Source organism: Anser anser (assembly GCF_964211835.1).
Source record: "Anser anser genome assembly, chromosome: 1".
Classification (NCBI taxonomy): Eukaryota; Metazoa; Chordata; class Aves; order Anseriformes; family Anatidae; genus Anser; species Anser anser.
The window spans coordinates 137,580,432-137,605,641 of NC_139720.1; the positions used below are offsets into that span (position 1 = coordinate 137,580,432).

The window sequence follows — 25,210 nt, forward strand, 5'->3', positions numbered from 1 at the left end:
TTTTTTTTGGGAGAGGGAAAAGTTTGAGCTCTGGAGTCTAGATTCAGTGCAAAAAGTTAATTGCTTTGAGTTGTGAACTGAAAAGATCCAACTCTTCACTCTGAAAGTGTAGCCACCGCCAGCCACTGCCCCCGGTCAGATCAGGAAACTTTATCTGAAGTTCTGATCTCAGAGCACAAGGAAGGTGAATCCAAAGCTGGGAGGATAAGCGGGGCACAATCAGCGATTGTGTCACTAAGAAAAAGCAGTGTGCAGAAGTAAAGGGGAAGAGGCTATTTATGCTCCGAACAATTTTCCAAGCACGAATCACATATGCGGCGTACCTGCAGGTGGCTGGTGTAAGCTGGGTTAGCCAGTGCCGTGGCGAGACCCTCTGCTGACCCATATCGGCAGGGGCAGGCGACTCGCGTAGCCCAGAACAAAAGCAGTCGCATAGGTTACCAGGTGTGCCTGCTCACGGCAAGCACGTCGCCTCCAGTTCCTCTTCATGGGACAGGTTCGCACTGTTCTGTTCAAATTGGGCGCATCGACCTGAGACAGGAGAGGCGACACGTCTTGTCCTCAGAGCCAAAATAATCAGGCGACACAACGGAGCAGTGAGCCTCGACATACGATGAGTACAGGGTTTGAGAGACTGCCCCGTGTAGTCCTTCGGTGGCTGGACCGACCAGGCTGCCCAGCACGGGGGGCATCCTGATACCGCAGTGGGGAAACGTGAGGCTTTGCCCCTTAGTCTCTTTGGGGGGAGAGAGCTAACCAACCGGAGCTTCAACTGTTGCTTAATGCTTTACTTTTCCTCTTTGATATCTGATTATGCTCTTTGCTTATTGCTGGCAAAAACTAGTCTTATTTCTACAATCAATCACTGCAAGTCTGGTATTGCCTCACGTATCATTTCGTTGTTTAGTATCCAGAGAACCCTTGTTGTATAACAAGCGTTCAGTGGACTAAACAACTCATAGTTTCACTAGAAATTACCGTTCCGATGTTCCTTGCAATGCTTCAATTTGATTAAAAAAAAAAAAAGTCCTGTTTGTATAAAGATCTCAATATAATCAGCTTTTAAAAATGAAAACTCTAATAAGTGAATTGCCAGAAGACGAACTAACTTTAATTGTGACACCAGGCTATTAACTCTAGAAATGCGGTCACTGAAAGTCATCTTACTGATGGATTACAAACAGTTTTCATGTACTAATAACTCCTTTTGGAAGTTTAAAAGCTTCTCAAGGAACTTATTTGGCATTTTCCTCCTGCCTTTTGTCTTCTGTATATGTGGTTTGATTGAAATTTGGTAGGGGAAGACTAAATGCTGAGCATTTTGCAGTTTGGAAGTCGTAGTAGTTAAGTTTGGTATTTGTGATGTGTAGAAAACTGGCTTTGACGAAGGCGGCAGTGAGTGGAAGTCCAGAAGACCTTAAAGCTGATTGATAGCCTTCTTAAAAGTGATTGAAATATCATATACATGTATTTTAATTTGCCCCAGTTTCTAGTTAATCAGTATCATAATTTGCACCACGTCTATTTATAATTGATCGTGAAATATTAATTTGAGAACATGCATCTCTTAATTTTAATTCCTGCGCTGAGGGCTTCTACTTTATATGCCTAAAGCATATGAACAGACTAAACACTTCCTGCTCGCAGGCGTACCAACTCCAGGTTTTAAAACATCCAGTTCCAGGGGTGGGCAAAGAAACCATCAGGCAGGAAAGTTTGATGGTAGGCAAAAATTAACTTGCACCTAATACTTAATCCCTCTCCCCACACAGGCCCGCCAGAGAGCTGTTGAGGTAGTTCTAAAAGTTAGGAAAGACGACTTTTATGGTTACCTCTGTGCCGAATGAGGCAAGGGTTCTGCCAAAGCGATACGGTGTAATTACAGCCTGTGTCACTGCTGCGTGTGCACAAGGGGGCAGAGCGAAGGTGGCTGCGCACCTGGCGTGTCCCAACATCCAAATCCCTGCTTTCACAACCCAGCGCCCGCTTTGGACGTCGTTTCTCTGCCAGTGAGGAAACCGAGCTCCGTCTGCCGCCAGCACAGCGCCTGTGCCCTCCGTCGTGGGGCCGAGCCTTTGGCCTCTGGCCCTGCCGACCTCAGGAGGATGAGAGCGGTCTGGAGCTGAAGAGCAGGGCTGCGGGAAGCAGCCTGGCCTGCCCCGGAGCATGCCAGGAAACCTGGCCTTCCTCCTCCTCTTCCTCCTCCTGGTGCCAGCCCCAGTGCCAGCAGATGTTGAAGGACTGTCCCCAGGCCAGCAGCGCTGGAAAGCCCCGACCCCAGAGCATGGCGGTGGTTTTGGCCTGGCTGCACGTGTGGGAGGAAGAGGAGCAGGAGGGCAGCAGCTCCTCCGAATCCATGCTCTGTCGCGGCGTGGGTGGGAATTCAAGGGAGAAGGCGAAGGCGCTGCCATAGCCTGAAGGCTTTCTGTTTGTGGGGAGGGTTTGCAGCGGACCAAAGCGGCGCTGTTTTGTTACAGTGGAAGGGTAGGTGAGCTGAAGGAGAGGGCTTCTGCCAGCCGCCTGTGCGACACGCACCGCTTCCTTCAGAAGAATATGCGAGTGCTCTTATTTATTTATTTTTTTAACCATACTGCCAGCTACACTGCGCACCACTCGAGGAGAGGCAGGGATGATTAGTAGTTTACATTAGAGCTATTATGGCAGGTTGGAATTGGTTTACAGCCTTACAACAAAAGCTGCATTACGCTGACATGTCCTTAACTGTGGCAATGCTGCTGGGTGCCACTAGTGCCAAGTGCCAGATCTATCTAAAAATGATGGTAAAGCTGTAACATCCATAAGAGTGAGGGGTGGGGAGAGTCTGTAACACTCCCTTGCTCTGAAATAACTTGTGTTTTATCAGTCTGTGATGAATGTTTTATGGTCCCAGGGGTGTCATACTAATTTTAAATACTAAGGAGGAATCAATGCCATTATTACAGTGCCTTCCTCCTTGCTTTTAGGAACTGCCATGTAATTGCAAAGGAAACTGTAAGATTTAGTGAAATGCCAGGAGCCTTTATGCCTTCTCGAGATGCCGTGTCATGGAGTGAAGTGGAGGACACCGAAAGCAATAAGGACACATACTGATACGACACATCTTGTCGATACGCTGTGATACTATAGCAGGGCTACATCATTATATGTCACACCACTTTGTCATTCAGAATCTCCAGTTTTGGTGAGATTGCATACACTGGTGTTGTTAACATGCATATTTTTAGAATTATGCAGCATTACTCTGTTGAATCAATAGTTTATCCTGGCAACTTAAAAAGTATTGAATGAATCACAGTAGAGGGCATATGAGTAGTCAACCCCCTCTACTTCCCCCCAGATTAAAAAAGGTTTGCACACAGAAGTAAATCTTAAGATATCAATAGTGAAAACAAAACAAATAAAATACCTGCCCTGCACCTCTTGTGCTAAGTCTAAACCAACAGCTGTGCTTAAATAAATATATTTAGTCTTGGTAAACCTGTCTTTGGTTTTTCATTCAAGCAATTCATGAAGTGCTGCAAAATACCTTCTGCAGCTCAGAGGGAAAATATCTTTTCTCTGGGATGCTTGTCAACAGAGGAGAAAGCGCTGGCAGAGCTGCACCCATAAATTTTTGGGGGATACTCCCCTACAGCAAGTTTGGAAAAGTCAGATGCTTTCTTCCTCCCCCAGCCAGCTGGTCTTATTGCCCAGGGATTCCTGAGTTTTGGCACAGAGGCAGCTCCCGAATGGCAGAGAAGGGAGCTGTCGTGTTGCTTTCGGGCTGGCTGCAGGAATCCTCTTTCAGTTTCTCTTCTGCTGTCTTCCCCCGGGTCTTCACAGAGGAGGTCACGGCAGTGCTGGCTGATGGCTTCCTTCTCCCTCCCGCCCCTGGCAAAGGGCTGCTTGCTGCGGCTGGGCTGGTGCTGGGGGAGAAAGGGAGAAGTGTTGGGGTGCAGTCGTGCTGCCGGGTGGCTTTTGGGTACAGAGGAATAAGCTCTGGCAGGTGGCTGCCTGCGCTGTGTGCAGAGACGCTGTAGGCCTCAAATAGTACCTGCGTGTGACTGCGCAAGAAGTGTTTTCCTGCACAGATATTTAGGTACAGATTGCTAAGCCTTACCTTCTCACCATCTTCTTCTCTTTCGTGTCGCCCCCATCCCCTTGCCAACTTCTTTAGTCTTTTGAGGAAAAGACGGCAAAATTATTTTCCAGCTGATGTGGTTAATAACTTTTATTAGTGCTTTCCTGACTGCCTTTTCCTGTCATTATAATGCAATGTTATTCCAGGAACCGAGACTGTGAACTAGCACTTCAGGAGGTTGCTTTGGTTTCTGAAAGAGACGGACAGGAAAGGTGTCAGAGGTGTGTTGTTGATCTGCATGCAGGTTCAAATTTTGCTTCCTTTTGTTTCTGTCAGAAAACATCTTTACATTTCAGAGGAGCAGATTAATGCCATAATTTGCATCACAGCTTTCTTTTCTTTCTTTCTTTTTTTTTTTTTTTTCAAAGCAAACCCTGGGACAGTTAGCTTGAGCTAACACAGCTTCTTTCAAAACAAACAAACAATAAAACCTTTGCTCCTTTCAGTATCAGGTTTCATTTGAAATAAACATTCGTAGTGAAGTTCAGAAACCCTTAGGCAAGAGGATGTTAGTCGAGCCCTAACTATAACTTAGGGGCCTAGGGGACAGGAAAACACTATAGCAAATGGTCTGGCTTGTGTGACAATCATGTGTGAACTGTGTGGCAATTGTTATGCTTCCTCTACCGAGAATTATGTAATTCCAGAAACAAGATTTACTCAGATCTTCTAGCTCAGTTTCACAGCAAAATGTGCTGTATTAAAAAACCTTTTTAATTTTTGACATTTTAATGGGCTTCTTGTAGGTCACACTTCCTGCAAATCTCATCTTTAAATTTGCAAATGTAATTAGTAAGGTAGGTTTCTTGATATATATTCAGAGAAACACTGATTTCACGTAGTTAAGTGTGGTCAAACTTGTGCTTTCTCATCGTATCTTTATCTTACTGCCTTTATCAGGTACTCATTAATGAGTGAAGGATCAAAAGGTGGGACGGTGGCCAAGAAGCAATGGAGAATAAAAGTTTAGAAGGTTCCCCATCAGACCTAAAGTTAGTGGCTCATCCGAGAGCAAAGAGTAAAGTGTGGAAGTACTTTGGTTTTGATACCAATGCAGAAGGATGCATATTACAGTGGAAGAAAATCTACTGCCGTATTTGCATGGCGCAGATCGCCTATTCAGGGAACACGTCCAACCTTTCCTACCACCTCGAGAAAAACCACCCCGACGAATTCTGTGAGTTTGTGAAAAGCAACACCGAGCAGATGAGGGAGGCCTTTGCTACTGCCTTTTCAAAAATCAAGCCAGAATCATCGCAGCAGGTTGTTCAGGACAGTCTCATCATGAAGACCTACCAGAACTACGAAAACAAAAAGCATCAGGAACTGACGTCCGCAGTCATCAGCTTGATCTGTGAGGGCATGTATCCCGCCTCCATCGTCGATGAGCCCACCTTCAAGGCCCTCTTGAGAACAGCCGATCCCAGGTATGAACTTCCTAGCCGGAAGTATTTCTGTACAAAAGCTATTCCTGAAAAATACAACGCCATTAGAGAAATCGTCTTAAAGGAGCTCACCGACGTTCTGTGGTGCGGCATATCCACGGACATGTGGAGGAGCGAAAACCAGAACAGGTCGTACGTAACTGTCGCAGTTCACTTTCTCAGCAGCAGTCCTTCAAACTGCCTGGCGGTTAACTCACGGTGCTTAAAAACGTTTGAAGTACCAGAGGATAATACTGCAGAGACTATCACCCGAGTCCTTTACGAAACGTTCATCGAATGGGGAATCAATACAAAAGTCTTTGGTGCTACGACAGATTACAGTAAAGACATTGTGAAAGCTTGTTCTCTCCTAGATATTCCAGTGCAGATGCCTTGCTTGGGGCACACTTTCAATGCCGGAATACAACAAGCTTTTCAGCTCCCGAAGCTCTGCGGCCTTCTTGCCAGGTGCCGAAAACTGGTGGAGTATTTTCAGCAGTCTACCATGGCCATGTATATGCTGAGCGAGAAGCAGAAGCAGCAGAATATTCTCCACTGCATGCTGGTGAGCGATCGCGTTTCCTGGTGGGGCAGCACGCTCGCCATGTTGCAGCGCCTCAAGGAGCAGCAGTTCGTCATCGCCGCCGTTCTCGTGGAGGACAGCAACAACCACCACCTCATGCTAGAGGCCAGCGAGTGGAACACAATCGAAGGGCTGGTGGAGCTGCTGCAGCCTTTCAAGCAGGTTGCGGAGATGATGTCCGCTTCCAAGTACCCAACGATCAGTATGGTGAAGCCGCTTCTCCACATGCTTCTGAATACCACCCTGAACATCAAAGAGAACGATCTGAAAGAGATCAGCATGGCGAAGGAGGTAATAGCGAAGGAGCTGTCGACCACCTACCAGCACACCCCGGAAATAGACATGTTCCTCAACGTTGCCACTTTCCTGGATCCTCGCTACAAAAAACTGCCTTTTCTTTCAGCCTTTGAGCGGCAGCAGGTGGAAAACAGAGTGGTGGAAGAAGCAAAAAGCCTGCTGGAGAAAGTCAAAGAAAACACCTTTCGGACTGAAGAAAAGTTCTTTGCGGTTTCGGAAGAGCCCCCGGTGAAAAAAATAATTATCTCCTCCACTCCTCCTCCTACTAGCGTGATCAACAACATGCTTGCAGAGATCTTCTGCCAGACGGGAGGTGTGGAAGACCAAGAGGAATGGCACGCTCAGATTGTTGAGGAGTTGAGCAACTTTAAGTCGCAAAAGGTCCTTGGTTTGAATGAAGACCCGCTAAAGTGGTGGTCTGACAGACTAGCGCTGTTTCCAGTTTTACCAAAGGTTCTCCAAAAATACTGGTGTATTCTGGCCACAAGGGTCTTTCCTGAACGCCTTTTTGGTTCCTCTGCTAACGTTGTCAGTGCAAAGAGAAACCGGTTAGCCCCAGCGCACGTGGACGAGCAGATCTTTTTGTACGAAAACACTCGGAATGGGTCCGAGGCAGAACCGGAGGATGAAGACGAAGGAGAATGGGGTTTGGAACAGGAACAGATTTTTAATTTAAATGACTCGGTAAACGTAAACAACAATTTCTTTAATATCCGAGACAGTGGGTTTGTTTAACAGGACTACTGTGGTACATTTAATAACAAAGAAAAAGGTATTTGTCTTAAGTTACCAAAAATACTTCTGTTTATGCTATGAATGCTGTAAATATTGAACAGTTGTAACAAACTTGATTTAGCTTCCATTGTCTATGTTTTTCCCACTGTCTTAAAACATGAATGAGTTGTGATTAAACAGCACTGAAATGAATGAGGAAATAAATGCTACAAAGACCGTGATTTCTGACTGTGGCCCAGATCTCAGAGAGCACTTAGCCCTGTGCTTCCTTTCCGCTTGCTTCAGTGGGAGAGAAACACATGCTTATGTGCTGTCTGTAATGAAAATATTTTTCCTGAATTAAGACCCTGAGCAAGGGACTTTTTAAGTTCCATGCCTCCAATTATAAATCCCACGTGACTTAGGGCGTTAGCTTTAAATTTTGGATTTTAAAACATTATTCTTAAATTCCATAAATCAGAGCAGCAAAGACTTTTAGAGTATGTCGATGCTATAGAATGAAAAAAAGATCTTGAGCCTGATTTTCTTTTTCACTACCTCATATCTTAGGCCTGGTCTGTGCTAGAAAAGATCAGCTGGTGTAATTCTGTCAGTTAGGGGACTATGTTACTATTTTCACCGGTGTCGCGCTGGCATAGGCCGTAGTGTGGATGCACCTCCACTGGGGCAATTTATTTGGCTTTCCAGTGCGGTATAAATGGTATAAACGCTTCCGAACTGGTATTGCTGTGTCCACATCGGTTGGGTTTTACCGTGGAGCTGTCGCAGCTAAATGGCAAAGCCCCTTTTTGTCCGGGCGAGCCCTGGCGGTAGCACGCGGGGCGCAGGCGGGCGGCAGCCTACAGCTGGGGAGCAGAGCAGTGAAGGCAGGAGGCGTGCCAGGGCCACGGGTCTAACTCTGTGTGCGTGTGTTATAAAGTGTTTAACCTTTTAATTTAAGCGGGCACTTTGCCCACGGTAGCTAGGAAGTTTTGTTGGTGAGAAAAGCAGAATAAAAAGCTTTAATAATTATGTAAATATATTTAAAAGAGGGCGCCCCCTCCGTTTCCCTACACGTATCCGGTGAGTCTTTAGGATTGTTTCTTGTTACGTTAGCACTTAAAAACTTTTTTTTTTTTTTCTCCTGTCTCTTTTTTTTTGTTTCAGTTTGTAGAGTGGACTTTAGTCTGGTCCAGTCAAATGTTTGAGTACTGTTTCCGATTAGTTGTTGTGTATTGCAATTGTTTCCTTTGTGTCTCTAGGCCTAAAAGTTTTGAGCCCTTTTGAGAACTTGGTAAAAAAAAAAAAAAAAAAGAAAGAAAAAAAGAAAAAAATCCAACAACCAAAACCCCACATTTTTTAGGAAATACTGCAGGTCATAAATACGATGCTAGTTCACACGTGGCACAGAGTGGGGTGGCAGCCAGCATTTCTTTGTGCGGCGTGGAGGAGGAATCCTGTGTCTGCCCAGTGACAGTCAAGGGTTGATGTTTTTTTGTGGCAGGCATCTCGCCCCCCACTCGAAATCTCCCAGCTTGAGTTGTTCTGGGAGAGTCACTCACCCACTCAGATGCCAGCCCTTCCCATCTGTCTATAAAGGAGTCAAAAAATTAAGTGAGGCAAATTCGGGAGCTCTCTGCCCAGCTGCGGAGAGCGGACTCCGACCTGCTCGCCGGCGGTGGTCTCGATGACCCTGCTGCTAGAAACGTGCGAGGTGTCTAGGGATGGGAAAGGCCACGGCTAATATAGCATGTTTGTGTAAGCATGGCCTTTCTGGAGAGAGGCCAGTCATAAGACTGGTCGTAACCGTTACCGGGGAAGAAGTCTTGATTTTGTTGTCCCTGTAGCATCCACAGACTCGTAGAGAGGGCCTGGCCAGAAGGAACGTGTGAAAATGGGAATGGTGCTGGAATTGAATATGCTACCATACCGCTTGTTTATGTGCTGGTCTGGTAGTTTTTGCAGGTGTCAGACCTCCATGCGTGGCAGGAAGGGGTGTGTGGATGCGCTGCAGAGGCGGCTGCGATTGCCCAAGATGCAGCGCGAAGGCTGTCCACGAGGGCCGCAAAGTCGAGTCGAGGAAGGGAGCAAGGTGCAGAAATGGTTTTAAGGCCCTGTGAGCGCCCGCCGTGCCCATTTCCACCACCATCTGCTGCCAGGGAGCTGCAGGACGCCAGCGTGAGGCACGTGCATCGCCCTCGATGCCAGGGGCTGCAGGACGAGCCTGGGGCAGCGCTTCGTCCCCCTGGGGCAGAAAGCACGCAGCGAGGCTTATGGCTTGGCTCGCTCCTCGCCCAGCTGTGCCGAGAGCAGTGCGATGCACTGTTCTCTCCCTCCTAGTGTCCCTTAGTTATATAGATATTTTTTTGGTATCCAAAATAAAGGTGTAGTTGGTTCAATTGAGAAGTCTTGGCATTCTCTTAAAAATAAAAAAAGGGGGGTAGGGGAAAAACAAAGCCATTGTTAGTTCTACCCGTTGTTTGTGAGATTTTTATTTAATGTTCTAAGCTTGGAATATTGTTAAATAAACCAGAAAAATAAGTTAGTTACTAGAGTATTTGTCTCATGTGTGTTCATATCTGCAGCACTTTATGACTTTGAACTCTTCGCAACGAGGGGAGGTTATATTCTAAGGTTTTGAAGCTATGCATTTATTTTCCTTTTGATCCTGTAAGTTATTAAAAAAAAAAAAAAAAAAGCTGTATAAATCTTTTGGATTAAAAAAATATGACGATGAAAAACGTCAGAAGTTTAGACAGTTTCTCTTGCTTAAATATGTGTGGTGTTTTTCATTTAACAGTATACTTTTCTGTTTGGTTGGGTGGGGAAACCAAGTTGCAGAGCTATTTTAAATATTGCTACAACGGGAGTTAAGTTATTGCCAAGGGTGGGCCCAGAATGCATTTCCAAATTATGCTATTAAGTCAGATTTATGTTCATGTTTCTTGACAGCTAATTTGAATCCACAGTCTGATGTTTCCATTTCTTTCTGGTACAGCTGAGGCATCTTTTTGGAGGGGCAATAGATAAACTTCAACTTTTGAGTACTCTCATGCTGGAAAAGTGACTTTTTCAATATGCCTTCAAAATGCATACTTTAAGTCAAAAGAAGAGAAATTACCTGTTGCCACAGCTACGTGTTCCCAATTCAGGGTCACAACTCGAGGGGTTAGGTGCGGGTTCTTGTGACCAACAACGTCACTAGAAGGAGTTTTCTTGAGCGACCGGTCTTGAGAGGCATTTCACCTTTGTACCACCAGGATTTATGACAAAGCCAAAAGGAACACACAGAACCAAACTGAGGCTGAAAAGGTGAATTTTTCCAGCAAATTGTATTAGAGTTTCCTTAGTTTAAATTAAGTAAGGACATCAAATTTTGGATTATTTGCAGAAAGGGCACATTAATTTAAGTTTCTGTTGCAGCATCGTATCAAGGATCTTGCTGCAATTAGGGCTCTGTCTTGCCAAGGCTGCTTAATAAAACGTTTCCTGCCCCCAAGTGAATATCTTAAAAAACCTTTCAGAGCAGTGGAGCTGGAGATGCCTGCAATCATCTTCCCGTTTCGCAGTACGTTCACGTTCATTTCACCCAGTGAAGAAGAGCTTGACTGCAGGAGGTGGTGTTGCTGCCCCCATCACCGCAACCCGCTGCCACCAACAGGACAGAAACAAGAAGAAACACAACCCTTGTAGCACACAATTTTCCATCATTTTTAATACTCCAGGAATCTGATGGTGCTGGCCTGCCTCTTTTAAAGTTGGAAGTTTTCCTTATGTTAATATCAGCGTGGTCCAATTAGCTGCACAGGAGCATTTGCATGCAGGCAGGAATATGAAAAGCAAAATGAACCGATGCTGGTTGGCTGGTTGCAATACTCTATGGGACCCCTGGCAGCATAGGAGTTAGATGTAGGTCTGCATGGCTTTGTCCTTTCCATGGCAAAGCTGAAAAAGAAGGGGCTGGTTGAGGACATCATTTCGGAAGGAGAGGACACGTGGATTTTAACAAGTCGCGGATTTTACATATGCCATGACAGTTGGGTAAAGCATGATTTATACAGGAAAAATTGCATTTTCATCTCCGCACACCTTACTCGCGTCTGTGGTCTCCATTTCTGTATGTGCCTCTTGGAGGAAAGTCTCCTGAAGAGCGGTGGCCTGGCTCTGTTGGCACAGCGCTGTGTGGCACAGGCTGTCTTTCTTGGTATCCTGGGAAGACTCTTGTGCTTTGGCTCCTGGGGGGGTTAGGTTTTGTGGCTGTTCCTTTTTTGTTCTTGTTTTTGTTTTTGCAGGCCAAGACTGAATGGTCTGTGTGGCCATACTTCCTCCAAACTACTGGTCGTCTGCTATATTCTGGATGTATTTGCGTTTTTAGGAGATGTAGGGAAATTACAGACACTGTTTTTACTCTTTTAATAAAATTTCTATTTGGTGCTGTAGATAGAAGTTAATGATACAGTGCAATTTTATGTCTGCCTTAAAAGCACATCAGTAGAGCCCTTCCAAACTTCATAGTTTTGAAACTGGAATTTCAAGACATCCCTGCAGTTGCTGTGTAATTTTCCATAAAAAGCATTTCCTTTAGGTTGAACAATAAAGATTGATTAAATAGATTTGTACTGTTTCTACAGTCATTCTCAGTGCCGCTGGAGTTGGGTTAAAATGCTACAAAGGAATTAAGTTTACATGAAAAGACAAAGCACTGCCTTTCAGCTTAGCTTGTGTTTTAAAAACTTCTTCACCGATAAAATTTGATTTGGATCTTTTAAAAAATATAAAGGCTATTGCAGAAACCACTTTCAAACAAGATGTCCTCAGACTCTGAAATGTTAATATTACAAATTTGGAGCGTTTATATTGACATTTCCGTGCAGGGTGCTATTGATTTACCTTGCTGCTGGAAGAAAAGGTTACTGCTCAAAAGAGCGACGCTTCCATCTGCCATGCTTTGAAGAGGTAATCAGACGTAGCTCTGGTATTTTGTTCAGAGAAGTTGGAGAGGCGATTGCCTGCTGCACGTGGATGCTGCTTTCCGTGCCTTACAGCTGGTACTTATTTCCAATGACTTCAACCCCCCACTGTATCTTTTTTATGCTCCTCTGCCTCTGTTCCAGCTGCGTAAAGGAGGCGCGCAGAGGCGTGCGGCCAGTGGCGGATCTATTTCATTTCGACTTCGAACACATGCTGCTTTAGCAGCCTGTTCTTGTGCAGTAATTCACTTACGTTGGTATGGAGTAAAGCTGCAGTTCCTCATTGATAGATATTTTTGGGATAACATTTGGAGTGGTTTTACTGTTTAGACATTGTAGCCAGAGGCAGACTGTCAGAAGCAGGTCTGGGTATTTTTAAAGACACCAGAGGCAGGAGAAGATAATTTTATTTGAAAATAAAATAAGTAAGAAATGTTGCCTTTATTAACACTCTTAGGTAGAACACTAATTAAAATGCACCCATAGATGTTTGTGATAGTATTATAGTTTATCTAACTACATCTGTAGAGAATTAACATCCTTGGCTTACTGAGTGCACTGAAAGTCTTTCTGTATGTGTCCATAGCAGCATGTGCACAATGTCATGTTGAACTGTGATTCCCTAAGCAATGCAGAATAAGGTTTTTTTTTTTATTATTAAGTAGTTTCTTTTGTTGCATATGATTTTCTGAATATGTCATTTCCCGCAAATACTTGCAATCATGACTGAGAAATTCATCTTTTGTTTCTCTGATGGATGCTGCTTTGCTTTTAAATTTTACACGTTTTGTATCCTGGCGTTTTGCTCTTCTTTTATAGACACCATGACTGAAAGGGTTTAAATCTGTTTTCATTGGTGTGCTTTTTCTCATGAGTCATCAGTGAGGTTATAGTGATAGGATCTTAGAGTCCTAACAAGTGTGGTGTCAGGCCAGTGTCAGGAAATCTCATGCCAGAAACATCCAGCCCCACGTCAGAAATGCTGTGTTCCAAACAAAATCTTTATTTTCTCAAATGTAGTTTTCTGATGTGTGTGTGTGAGAGAGAGTGAAAAATAAAGTGCTTTTACAGACAATGCCCTGTTCTGTTTTATGGGTGCCAGTCAAGTTTGCTCTGAGTTGGTGTGATGGGCACACTGAGTGGTTTAGCCCCAGACTTGTGTTTCCTGAGCACACAGCAGAACTTAGATGAACAGAAAGAACCTAATCACAACTGAGTCTAAAAAACTCAATTGCTGCATTAATGAGAACAAATAGGAAGTGGGTCCATCTTGCTTCTCTGTTCAAGCTGAGAGAAACAAAGAGGGTAGTAGGAAAAATAATGTAACAGCAATCTGAAGTTCCTACAGTTTTTATAATCTAGAGTGGCACATGTGAGGTTTTCAAGGACAAACCTGTAATTTTGAGAAGTAAAGCAGTTCTCTTTCATTGACCTACATGTCAGAGCCGTAGCGTTACTCCACACATGACAGTTGCTCTCTTTTATTACACTTTTCCTCATGAGAGCTTGTAAGGAAACTGTCTTTACTCGTTCTGTGTTTCTGTTCACATAGGCCCTCTGAAATCATGACATTAAAAAATACGAAATCACTAATCTGCTCATAATCTGCCACTTCAGACTGCATAAAACAAATGCTTTGCACGCTTCTCGGTGTTTTCATGCTGCTGGCCATGAGCTCTGCCATCTCCGAGCACTGCTCTCTGCAATGGCAAGAGAGTGTTTTCAGGAAGAAGATAGGGGGGAGCAAGAGAAGAACAATTTCTTGTTGTAATCGGTTGTTTAGGACCTGAAAGCCCAGGGTGAAATGGCTGTTTCCAAGTGATACTTCGCACGACTTCCCTGGTTGACCAAAGAGACGTATTCCCAGGCATCACACCAGAGACCTCGCTGCTGGTGATACATCTGGGAGGCCTTAAGGGAGTGAGCACTATAGTGAGAATGAGCTAATCTTGGGATGAGTCAATAACTTGTGCTGAGCCTGTTGTGTGCAATATGTATATTTTCTTGTCTCTATTTTCAGTCCTGCTTTATTTCCTATGCAGTGAGCATGTACGTTAGTGCTAGGGTTTGCTGTGCAATGCTTATATACAAAATACAGGAGTAGAAAAATATTATCTGCATACTTTCAAGACATGGTAAAAGTGGGTGGAAGTTCACATGCATTATATGTGGTTTTCCAACTGTTTTGCATGAACAGTAGGATGAGGATGATACTGAGCTTACCCTGTTGCGTAGCGTTATGGGGGGAAGAATGGCATTGCTGCTGGGAGAGTTCTGCATGCCTGGCCTGAGGTGTGAGGTGGGAAACAGCGACCTTGTGTGTGTGGTGCCTCAAAGTGTGGAGCAATCCTCAGGTGAATTTAAGGTGCTTGGATTGTCTGGGTCTTTGGTAGCCTTACAAACAAAACCACCACCTTTTTCATGCCCTGCGCTTCCCACCCCACCTCCCCTTCATTACTTCAGCTGATGTTCGGTTGATGGTAAGATTGCAGAGTTCTTCCTGGAGAGGGAAATTCACAGCGAGGAGGAGAGACTATTTGTCATTTGTTAAGAGTATTGCATACACTCTTTGTGCCTTTTTTGGCAAAGTATATTAGAGTTGATGGAAGATAATTTCTTTGTATTTTTTTTTTTTTACCCAGAGGCAGGATCTGAAGTAGCTTGTAGTACTTGTAGACTGGTGAATTCTTCCTCCAGTGACTGGTTCAGCTCAGTCTGCAACTTTCGGTCTGTTGGCTATGCTTCTTCAGGCTGTTTAGGAGATTTGCTACGCTCTGTAGAGGGGATACAGATTCCTCCGTCATGTTTTTGCTGTGTTTTTGTGTTGCTGGGGCTGCTTTCTGGTCTGCACTTGCTTGAAGGAAGGAGATGGGTCAGGGCGTTTCCCATGATGCTATTCCTGCCTTCGGCTGGTGAACCGTTCTCAGAAGAGGATCGGGCAGATAACTGCACTGCTGGGTGATCAGTTTGCAAGCTCCAAGGCTACAAATGATTCATTCTTTCATATTCATTCTGAGGCTAAGATCAAGATGTTGCACAATGTGGCCTAAAAACTATACTTCCAACCCTTGGCATTTCAGAAAACGTAGCTCCTGCAGTTAGGTGTGCAAATATAGATTTAGGGATTTAATCCTTAAAGCAATCCGTTTTGTATGCTCTGCCTTCTGAACCACTTGAAATACTTGCATCCCAGGTGTAACTCTCTTTAAATATCTTTTAAGTAGTGGTGGTTTGATGTAGGTTTTGTATGCAGTGCTTTTTTAGATACAAAACCCAAATGGAAGTGGGAGATCTTTAAGGTCCCTTCCAACCCAAACGATTCTGTGATTCTAAGGCATATAGGGCAAAATCTAACATTATGGGGGGAAGGTTGGGTGTCTGTGAAGCTTAGCAGCTGAAGCACAGTGAGATTTCAGAGCTAGGCAATGCATCACATTTGTACTAGTAGGGCATTTTGGTGTAAAGATGGGCAGATGGTATCTTGTAAAGGACAGTAAAGTGCTAAGCTGCTCCTTTTCTCTGTGTAAAATTCCCTGTTGCAGCATCACTTCTTCCTGTTTCCTTTCTGATTATATACTTCTTTTTTCCTCCTCCGTCTTTTCCTTATGGTGCTATTTAATATTTCTCATTTAGAGTTGGTTGACTATGGTTCTCTGGGCTTCACTCAGGATTTCCAGGTCTCCCCCATCCTCTTTGTTCTTGTGTAAGTCTTATGTCACCATTGATTTCATGTCAGCCCTATGCCATTGCACATGATACTTCACCCCAAGCATTAGCCAGTTGGGTAGTGGGAAACTTGGGCAGTAACTCAGTGTCTCTGCTTCTGGGGGGCTGTTTGGAGTAGGATCTGCACATTTGGGTGGCAGAAAAAACCCTGTTAGCATTAAGTTAATGCTGCAACTCCAAACCAAACAAAACCAAACCAAACCAAGCCATGAAGTGTAGTTGATCCGTAGCACCGTGGGAAGGGTTGTTCTCCAGCTTCCATCCAGTGCACACCATCTGGAGACAGCAGAGCTTGTGGAAGCACAGCTGGGGACCACGGAGGCTTGCTGCGGGGTCAGCAGCGTGAGTGGGGGTCTGCGGTCACACAAGGGCCTCGTGTGGACTCCAGCAAGAGTCTGCCCGCTTGGGAGAAGTTGCACAATCAGAAATCTTAGTTGGCGTAGATGTGAGCGCTGAAGCAGCCCAGTAAAGTTTTGCAAGGCCGGAAGAGAGAAGGAAATGGCTGCAAACCCACGGTGCTATTCTTAGAGATCCTTCTGTAGTCAAACCGTAACACGGCAGCTTATTTACAGCATTCAGATGCTGTCCCCTCCCTGGAAAGGAAGGGAATGGGTAAGTCCTTTACCTGGGCTCGGGCACCCAGGGCTGGAGTAATACTGAAGTTATGTGGGCACTGACGTGAAATTCTTGGTTCAGATCGGTTTTGATGTAGCTTTTAACACACTGAATAAATAGGGCCTTATGGAATATTTTGATATCTTTGTTACTAGGATTATGGCTTTTTTCCTTGTCTTGCAGACAGAACAGGATTCAAGATGTGGGCAGTTATGGAGTAAAAATGTAATAATTAGACGTATGTATCCCCCTTCCCCCCCTGCCATTTTTGGAAACTGGTGTTTTCAGTTTCAAGCTTTCCATCCTTGCAGTTTCTAAATTACAGATACAGTTACTGACACTGATTTTTGGTTTGTGGCTTTATCATAGTGTTTGAAATTAAATCTACCGACGTGGTGCAACAGAGCAAGGTTTAAATGGGGTTATCAACAGCAAGAAAAAATATTTGAAAGCTACCGTTCCTGAAAAAAATAATCTGGAAAAAAAAAAAAAAAGTAAAATAATAGTGTTTGCATTCCTTTCATTGTATTTGTGCTCTGCTAGGAGAAGTTTGATGCCTCACAGAAAATTGTTTGAGCAAGAAAACTACAAATCCCTTCCCACCCAGAATGCACGCAGGGTTGTGTACTGCTGAGCACAGAGGGTGGCTCTGGTGTGATTCTGCTTTTTGTGGTGTTACTATTTTCTGGTAGAGTATGCTTTCTGAGACACGGAAGTTTCACTGTCTGAGGGAATGTCTAAACATGATTGTTAACGTTGCTCAATACTTTAAATGAGCCTGAAGAGAAAAAAAAAAAAAGGAAACTTGGACCTAAAAAAAATGCGCTGAACTTGTGTCTAAAAGAGGATGTTGAGGGAACAGTTAGAAACCTTTTTTTTTTTAATTATTATTTTTGATGCATTGGTACCATGGTGATATAACTATAACCCCCAAACTATATGAGGAAATAGCTTACCTCCTATAACGTCTGCACTGAGTTCTCTTCAGTGAGGGCGTGTTAGCTTTGAGGGCGTGATACAGCTAAGTCCCACCGGATTAAAACAAAACTCGGTCACCTCCTGACCTCGGATCTCCAGCCTGTGTTTCTCACTCACACCAACCAGGGATTGAAGTTAATGAGCCTTGTGAGTGTTCAATGAGTTCGGGATTAAGTTTTTAATCTACTACGGTGTTTCTAAATGGAGTGCTCCGGGCAGTGGTTTGATTGCCACCTACAGCTGCCCAGGCGTGGTGTGCTGCAGCAAAAGGTGATGGATGCTTCATCCTGGGAATTTGTACTGAAGCAGTGGATATTAGGGCTTGTACACCGAGTACTTTAGAAAGCCAAATGCTCTCTGCCCTAAACAGATTATTTTTAAAACAAAACCAGATAGTTCCGTATAACAGTATTTTAACAATCATGTCAACTGTTCCTGGCTAAGGAAATTATTAATCAGTTGGAGTCAAAACCTGGTTCTTTGAAAAAGGTTCAGTGGTATTATTGCAAATGGCTTATAAAGGATGTAACGGTCTACATATTACACAGAATGAAAGTGACTTTCTAAGTATAAATATAACATTACTGGCACTATACTTTTTGCAAGCCAGGACTGACAGAGTGAAGAGATGAGTTTGTAATTTTTTTTAGTGAACGTATCACAGTTTGAATGCCTTCAGAGCAGTAAGTCATAGATTTTTGGTAACTGGATATGACTTGAAGAACTGAAAATTGAACACTTGTGCTACGAAATACATCTCACAGCACATATAAAAGTGCTTTTTGGACGTATTTTTCCAAAGTAACATATTGTTGATGAATAAAGTCATCCAGTGTGAATACAGATGTCATCTAATCTTCTGCCTGTTAGAGTACTTTCGTGCTAATTAATGTCAGCGCCTATGTGCCAGTCTTACTTGTGCATTCATAACTGGATTCACTGCATTACACGGCATGTGATTTTAATGTTAAATAGTCTGCTAAAAATTATCAGGAAAAAGGTCAAGAAATGCAAAAATCTGTGTTATCTCGATGATGTTGTACTTCCTAATTATATGACACAGATACTTAAAGAGCAACTAACCCAACTCAGAAGCCGGTTTAAAAAGTTGTGTATACTGTCATCGGTAACATAACATGAGCATCTTGTAGCAGCTACAGAGTTCTTTGTACTCATTTTTAGACACATAATTTTATTCCTTCTGTATTTTTTCATGGGCTCTTTTTGTCAGCTAGTTCTTTTTTTATATGTATATACTTTTTTCATTATATGAAGTCATCCAGCACTGCAGGGAGGGAGAAAAGGAATATTTTCGGATACAGACAAGTGAGTGTAAAAAAATGAAATAGGCGGGCAACATTTTAGCATGGATTTTAGCTTGAGCGTGCCCATTAGAGTTATCCTACAGTGACATACATTCTCGTCTATGCACTAATTTAATGACTTCTATTGGGATTTTTACTGTTAAATGTAATATATACCCATCTCTTCCACCTCCATTTGCTAATTGAAACCAGTCACAAAATATTCCAGACATACAATTGAAAAGCATGAATTTTTCCAGTCTTCTAATCCAATTTTGTCTTTTTCTTCTTTAAAAAAAAGTATATATTTATGTATACATATGTATGTATATATATGTACACACACATATATACACGTAGTTCTGATACAGTGATAAATGGCTGTCTGCAGTGTATCTGCAAAAGTAATCTGCTGCTTGCAAATGAATTGGGGTCTGTGTCGCAGTTGGGCTGGAGTGTCTTCCTCTGGACGCTGTGGTGGAGGAGATGCTGAGATCTCCTCCTGTCTGCTCCTGGTGAGGCTGGAGAAGGGCCCTCACCCTCTGGAGAAGTGTCATTGCCATCGAAGGAGGGTAGGTGGTGTGTCTGGAGAGCTGTTCTGCGCATCCTCTTCGTATTACCCGTGATAACGTCTGGCTCTGTTTAGCTGTGATGACCTTGGCTTTATCCGAATGCAGATCTTCCCTGGGCTGAACACACATGGGTCCTGCTCTGCTTTGCACAGGGTCGACCCCTGGGTGCTACCATGCGTGACAAAGCACCCCTGGCGTAGGCACTCCGTGTATTAGCAGGACAGCACTTGCAGAAGATCAGCCTGTCAGTAAAACACTGTTTCTCTGTCTCCCCAGGCAAAAACGGGAATACCAGAAGCAGTGCCCAGAGCACAGGTGGCCACGAAGTGCTGCAGGAGGCAGGCACGTTAGCCAGAACTGTGGCAGGCCTGTGGGTGCTGGTGGCACTGGCCAGAACAAAGCTGTGGTAACAACTCAGCGCTGCCCCGTTTCCTGCATGGAAAATATCAAAAGATACGCTTGTGGAAGGGTTCTGGTCGCTGCTGCTCCAGCTCGTGGAGGAGGGAGGGCCTCGCTTTGCTCTCACGGCGGACGGCTGCTTGCCTTTCGCCCTCTGTGTGACTGCAGGGAAGCCCCTCTGGAAGGCCGAGCGGCCGCGGGCCGCCTGCTGTGACGGGGGATATAAGGCTGGCATCTGAGCCACCGCTGGGTCTGGGGACACGAGCACTCCTGCTCAGCGTCAGGCCTGTGTTTGAAGTGCAGGCATCCTGTGTTCGTGGAAAAAGCCCTAGAGAGAGAAATATTGGAAACAGCAGAGAGCTGCCGAACAAGCCAGTGCAAGCTCCTAGTCTTTTGTTCTTCCAGATAAATTTTTTTTTCCCTGACGTTTAAAGTCTTAAATTGCTTTATGCTTCTCAAAAAAAAAAAGGTCTTATTCAAATGATTTTAATTATTGAGCATCAAACAGAAGTTAGATGCAGGTGTACCTTTTTTTGCTGTTTAATGTGGGGGTAGCACGAGTGCTGCAGACAGCGGCTGCAGCTCGTCTGTCCTTTGAGGGGTGGCTCCGCTAGATCAGCCAGCTGTCAGCCTTGTGTGATGAAGGGGCTGTGAGACCTGTCAGAATAAGCAAAGTATCGTTTCCTCATAAAACGAAAAAGAAAAAGAAATCTCTCCCTGGAAGGCTGCATCACGCCCAGAATATTTAACACAAAGCAAGAGATGGCAGGGCCGTTTGGTTTGGGGTGGATCCATGCCTCGGTTGAAATGGAAAGATCGGATACTTCTAGGGTGAGATGACAGCCGGGCTAGGCAGAGCGTAGGGTCCTGGAAACAGGGGCTGGGAGGTTTTTGTCCACAAGGTCACATATCTCTGTAAGAAATGCGCTTTTCCCTTAGAATTTGGGAAAGCTATTTATAGGAGGTAATTAAGTGAAGGGTTAAAAATAGGATGTTGTGTCATGCTCCCGGAGCATTATCAATAATGGGACTCATTTTGTGAACGGTTGCATTTCTTTGGAGCAGCATGTGATACTCTCTAATTGCAAAATTAATAGCAGGTAATGATACTATAGAATGATGGCTTCTTATACTAAGGCATACTTCAAGAGCTTTTAATCTGTGTGGTAACTCAGCGTATTAAAAATCTTTGAGAATTTTGATGAAGAGCAATTATAGAGCATACACCGTAGCTGCTTTTTGAAGTTAACTAATTCCCTGAGTCCCGTAGATCTGCATTAGATTAATGGTCTATAAAAATTTCATTTGAAAATAAGTTTTTCACGGAGGAATAAAAATGTCTAATTTCTTACGAAATCTTTCACAACAACTAGCTCTCTCTACTGCAAAGCAGGTACCTTCCTTGTAAAAACTTTGGTACATATTTCATGAGGAATAAGAAGGAAATTGAACGAATATGCATGAGCATGAGGTCACTTCAGCATGCGTCAAGAAAGAAGACAAGAGTCTGAAAGGAAATGACTCTTTTCCTAGAAAAAGGCTATTGTGAGAGAATTAGGGAGTTATACATGGTAGAGGTGAGACCTTTCTGTCTTTGGACTTCTGTACTCCATTTGAAACTCCTGACCTGCTCATGTTATCAAAGAAGAGAAAAATGAATAAAATTCCATCTTTGGAAAACAAGTGTTACAGTTGTCTTGAAGACAAAAAATATGCATGTCACTTGTACCTTCTCATTCCAAGTTAGAACTGCTTTTTAAGCAGTTTTGTATAAAGAAAACTGCCCCATCCAGAGGTTCAGGGGGCTTCAATTAAACTCCCATCTAAAAGAATAGTTCTCTTTTAAAAAACAAAACAAATCATGCAAAGGTATCTATTCTATCACTGACTAGTGCTTCTGGAGGCAGGGTGGTGGCCCTGGGAGGGCTGAGCAACGCACAGCCATAGCCAGGAGCCCTGCTGTCCTCAGGGCCACCATTTTGGGTGTGTATGTGGAGGGCCGAGGGGATGTCCAAATGGGGATGTGAACAAACACATTATCCAGGAGTTGGTTTAAAGAGCGTGGAAACAATGCTCAGGAAGGTGCGGCTGAGAGGGAGAGGAAGGGATGTCAAGGCTATTTTTCATTTTTTTCATTAACCTACTAGCATCTGAGCATCATCTTGCATTAATGTTGGTGTTGCAGTGGCTCCTGATTGTTAGTCACTTCTGAAGATTTTAATAGTATGGAAATGTGCTTTTTAACATCTTGTATTTTAATTAATTGAGGGTATCTCAGGGTAGCTTTAAATACCAATTGGTTCATGTCCTGTGCTTCCTGTTAACTAGATTTTTCCCAATATTCTCTAATCACTTTGTACCTCTCTTCCTGATTCTAATTACTGAAGCTTTGTGTATGATAACAAGCACTTCAATTCAGAAGTGATTGCATGACTTTCTGAAGTGAAGTACTCCAAAAACTTTCAATTACCTTTCAAGTCCTGTATACCAACTCATGACTTCTGCTTACTTATTTATGTTTTATGGAAATACCATCACTCTAAAGCCATGGGAAGTGAAGGGGATGGCTGAAGTGGCAGCAGAACGTTTTGCCTATTGGAAGAGGCAGATCTGAATGTGACCTTCAGCTGTATGCTCTTAAGCTTGATTGGAATATGGAAATTATGTTCCCTGTCTCTGGGAAGAGAGAAGGTGCAGTTTAAACTACTCTTAATGATCTTGCCAACTTTTTTTTTTTCTTTTCCTTTTTTAGAGTGTAATGTAGTAAGGAAATCGACTTTAAAGAATTTAAAAAGATTTTTAAAAAGATTTAAAAAGATTTAAAAAGAATTTAAAAAGAAATTAAAAAATAAAGACTTTAAAGAATCGACTTTTCTGATGTATCGGTTGCCCAGCTGCATCTTCCCATCTGTGCTCTGAGCACAAAATGATGGAATAACTAATTTAATCTTTTAATAGTATTTGGTCAGAATAAGAGGTGTTAAAATTTATAGGCAGTAAAAACAGAAGCTATAACGAAGATATTGGGATTTGTGATGCAATATCCTGTGATATCTAGGAGTACAATAGCACTGTCTTGCAAACTATAAATAAAATATTGGTCTTTTGAAAAATCATCATAGTGCAAAGTACGAATTGTTTTCTTTTCACTTTTTAACTCCTGTAGTAAGATGCTAAAAAACGGATAGCTATATTTTGCTTTTGGTGTGGATTTCCTTTGACCATAAGTAAGTAGATCACTCTTTGCTTCAGTTTCTATATGTGAAAGTGTAGACGAATGTTTGATTTTCTGCATTTGGGTAGTAAATATTCTCCAGACTTCAGGGTTTATGACAGAACCTTTCTTCCATGAAGGGTGTGGGGCCCTGGCTGCCTGGGTTGATTTCTTTATGATCTGGTATTAAATCAAGAGTAGCATCTGATTATTGTCTGTTTTTTTTTTTTTTTTTTTTTTTTCATTTGTTTGTTTGCTTTTTCCTCTTGTGGAGTCTTTCTTTTGAAACAATCAGTCCGGCATTTATAGTGACACTTCATTCATAATGGAGTAATAGACACTTTGAAATGATAGAAAATAAAAAGGATCTTCAAAGAACAAAGTCACTATTGTCATCCTGGGTTTTAGGACAAAACTATTACTTAAATGCTAATTTTTCACAGCTAGACATGAAATGTTAGAATTTTCAGAATTTTGTGGCACATTTCATGCAGACAACAATAGCGTTTATCTTTTTTTTTTTTTTTTGATAGCTGGGTTATGAACTTTCTGAGAGAAGGCATTTTCTGACATTATTTACATTTTGCCTTATTTTCTATTTATTGCTTCTTACAAATTGACCAGCAGCTTTCTGAGCATGGTAAGGAGAAATACTACAGCTATCGGTAACTTCTAGGGGGTGGGGAAGGGAGCAAAGTGTCTTTAAATGGCAAATGTTTGGTGAAACTGGAAATGGGAGTTATATGGGGAAGGCTTTTTTATGCTCAGGGTATAACTGATGAGGCAGTCAGGCCCGACTGAGAGCAAGAACTTGAAGCTGTTTCTTACCTCCTAAGGGATGTAAACAGTTCTGAGATAGAGCTACATCTACCTATTAGTTGTTTGTAACAGCTTGAAGCCTGGAGAATCTTTGGATCCTGATGCAGAATGAAAATTTTTTCTACTGCCTGTAACTTTTGCAGGATGGGAAAATTCATTTTCCAGGTACTAGACTATGCAGAGCTATTTCCATTATCCGTATTTAAATCTTCTGGGATGAGCTCTTCTTTTTCATCTCTTATTTCACAACAGGAAAAAAATATAATTACAAGATGACATGACTTAAAGAGCATTGGGAAGTTTTACATAAAGTGACATTGCCTAAGGTATTGCACAGTTACATTTGCCCAGAGGGAGGGAGTATGGGAGTAAGTATCAGTAAATCTGTTCAAAAGATAACCAGATGCTTTTTCTTAAATTAAAGATACACCTGTATATAACTTCCCTATCTTTAGTGTGACTGGAGAGAAAGAGAAGAAAGCCAAAGAGTAATATTTAATAGGTAAATATATAAAAGGAATGAAAGATAAGCAGGGCAGAGAATACATGGCAAATGGAAATATGTCTTTTTCTATTCTTGTGATAGTATTTTCCCATGTAAGAAATGATATGGGTAAATGGTTTCTTTAAATATATGCATATGTAGGGAACGGTTACTTTCTTTTAGTATTTAGTATCGAGTTCCCTTCTTTGGTATTTTTAACAATTCCATTGATATTTAACATGCAGGGTGTGGCTATCCAGTGTCTCTAAATAATTGACAGGGTTTCCTCACATTATTGCAATGACCCTGTACTTGTTGCCCTCCATTCTCTTCCAAGCGAAGGAGTTTCATGGCCTCATCCTAGTCCCCAGTTGGCATCTGTCCCCAAGACAAAGTGATTGCATAGTTCAGGAAAATATGCCATGTGTATTGCGAGTGTTTCTGTGCCAAATATTCTTGCACAAGTTTGTCAACACGTATCAGCCTTTATCTGAAATATTCTTGTTACTTGAGACTGGTGTTTCTCCAGCAAAAACTGGCTCAAGCCTGGAATAGCAAATATGTTTAAGATAAGGAGTAGCGTGCAATGGCAGATGTTGCTTGCTGTTGATGGGACTTGCTTGATGCATGGGACTTGCAGAGTTGTAACTTTACTAACATAATTTACACTTGTAGATCTAAGGCAACTTTTCTGCCTTTTCTCTCTGTCTCTCTCTCTCTTAGCCTCTTCCTCTGCCCCTCCCAGGGATCTAGTGCTCTCCTGTTCCTAGAAATGCATGCACTCATGCAGTTGGGAATTTTTCTCCCAGAGCAGTCTGTGGGCAAACCTGGATTCCTGATGAATTTTTAGCAGAGTTTAATAGCACACTGTGTTATTTCCCAGCTGTCTGATTTGTATAATGGTGTGTTCAATCTATCTATTTGGCACTTGTAAAAATCAGATTCAAATCTGTTATCTTGAAATGAGTTTTGGCTGAACGAACAAAGTACC

At 42.9% G+C, this 25,210-nt stretch overlaps 1 protein-coding gene across 10 annotated transcripts in view; it reads left to right on the top strand.

Moving 5' to 3' along the window:
• The window catches only part of ZBED1 (zinc finger BED-type containing 1), a 211,829-nt gene that overhangs the window by 45,072 nt on the left and 141,547 nt on the right, over window positions 1-25,210 (top strand). For 4 of the 10 annotated variants that reach the window (XM_083802846.1, XM_083802837.1, XM_083802839.1 and 1 more), the window contains one exon: window positions 5,021-9,879. The exons of 1 other annotated variant lie outside the window; for it this stretch is intronic. In XM_083802846.1, coding sequence (XP_083658972.1) covers window positions 5,072-7,159 — 2,088 coding nt within the window. In that variant the 5' untranslated portion in view covers window positions 5,021-5,071 and the 3' untranslated portion in view covers window positions 7,160-9,879. Of the gene's footprint in view, window positions 1-2,963; window positions 3,182-4,266; window positions 4,342-5,020; window positions 9,880-25,210 lie in introns of those variants that run through there. 5 more of the 10 variants (XM_083802840.1, XM_083802842.1, XM_083802843.1 and 2 more) reach the window with 3 other exon arrangements.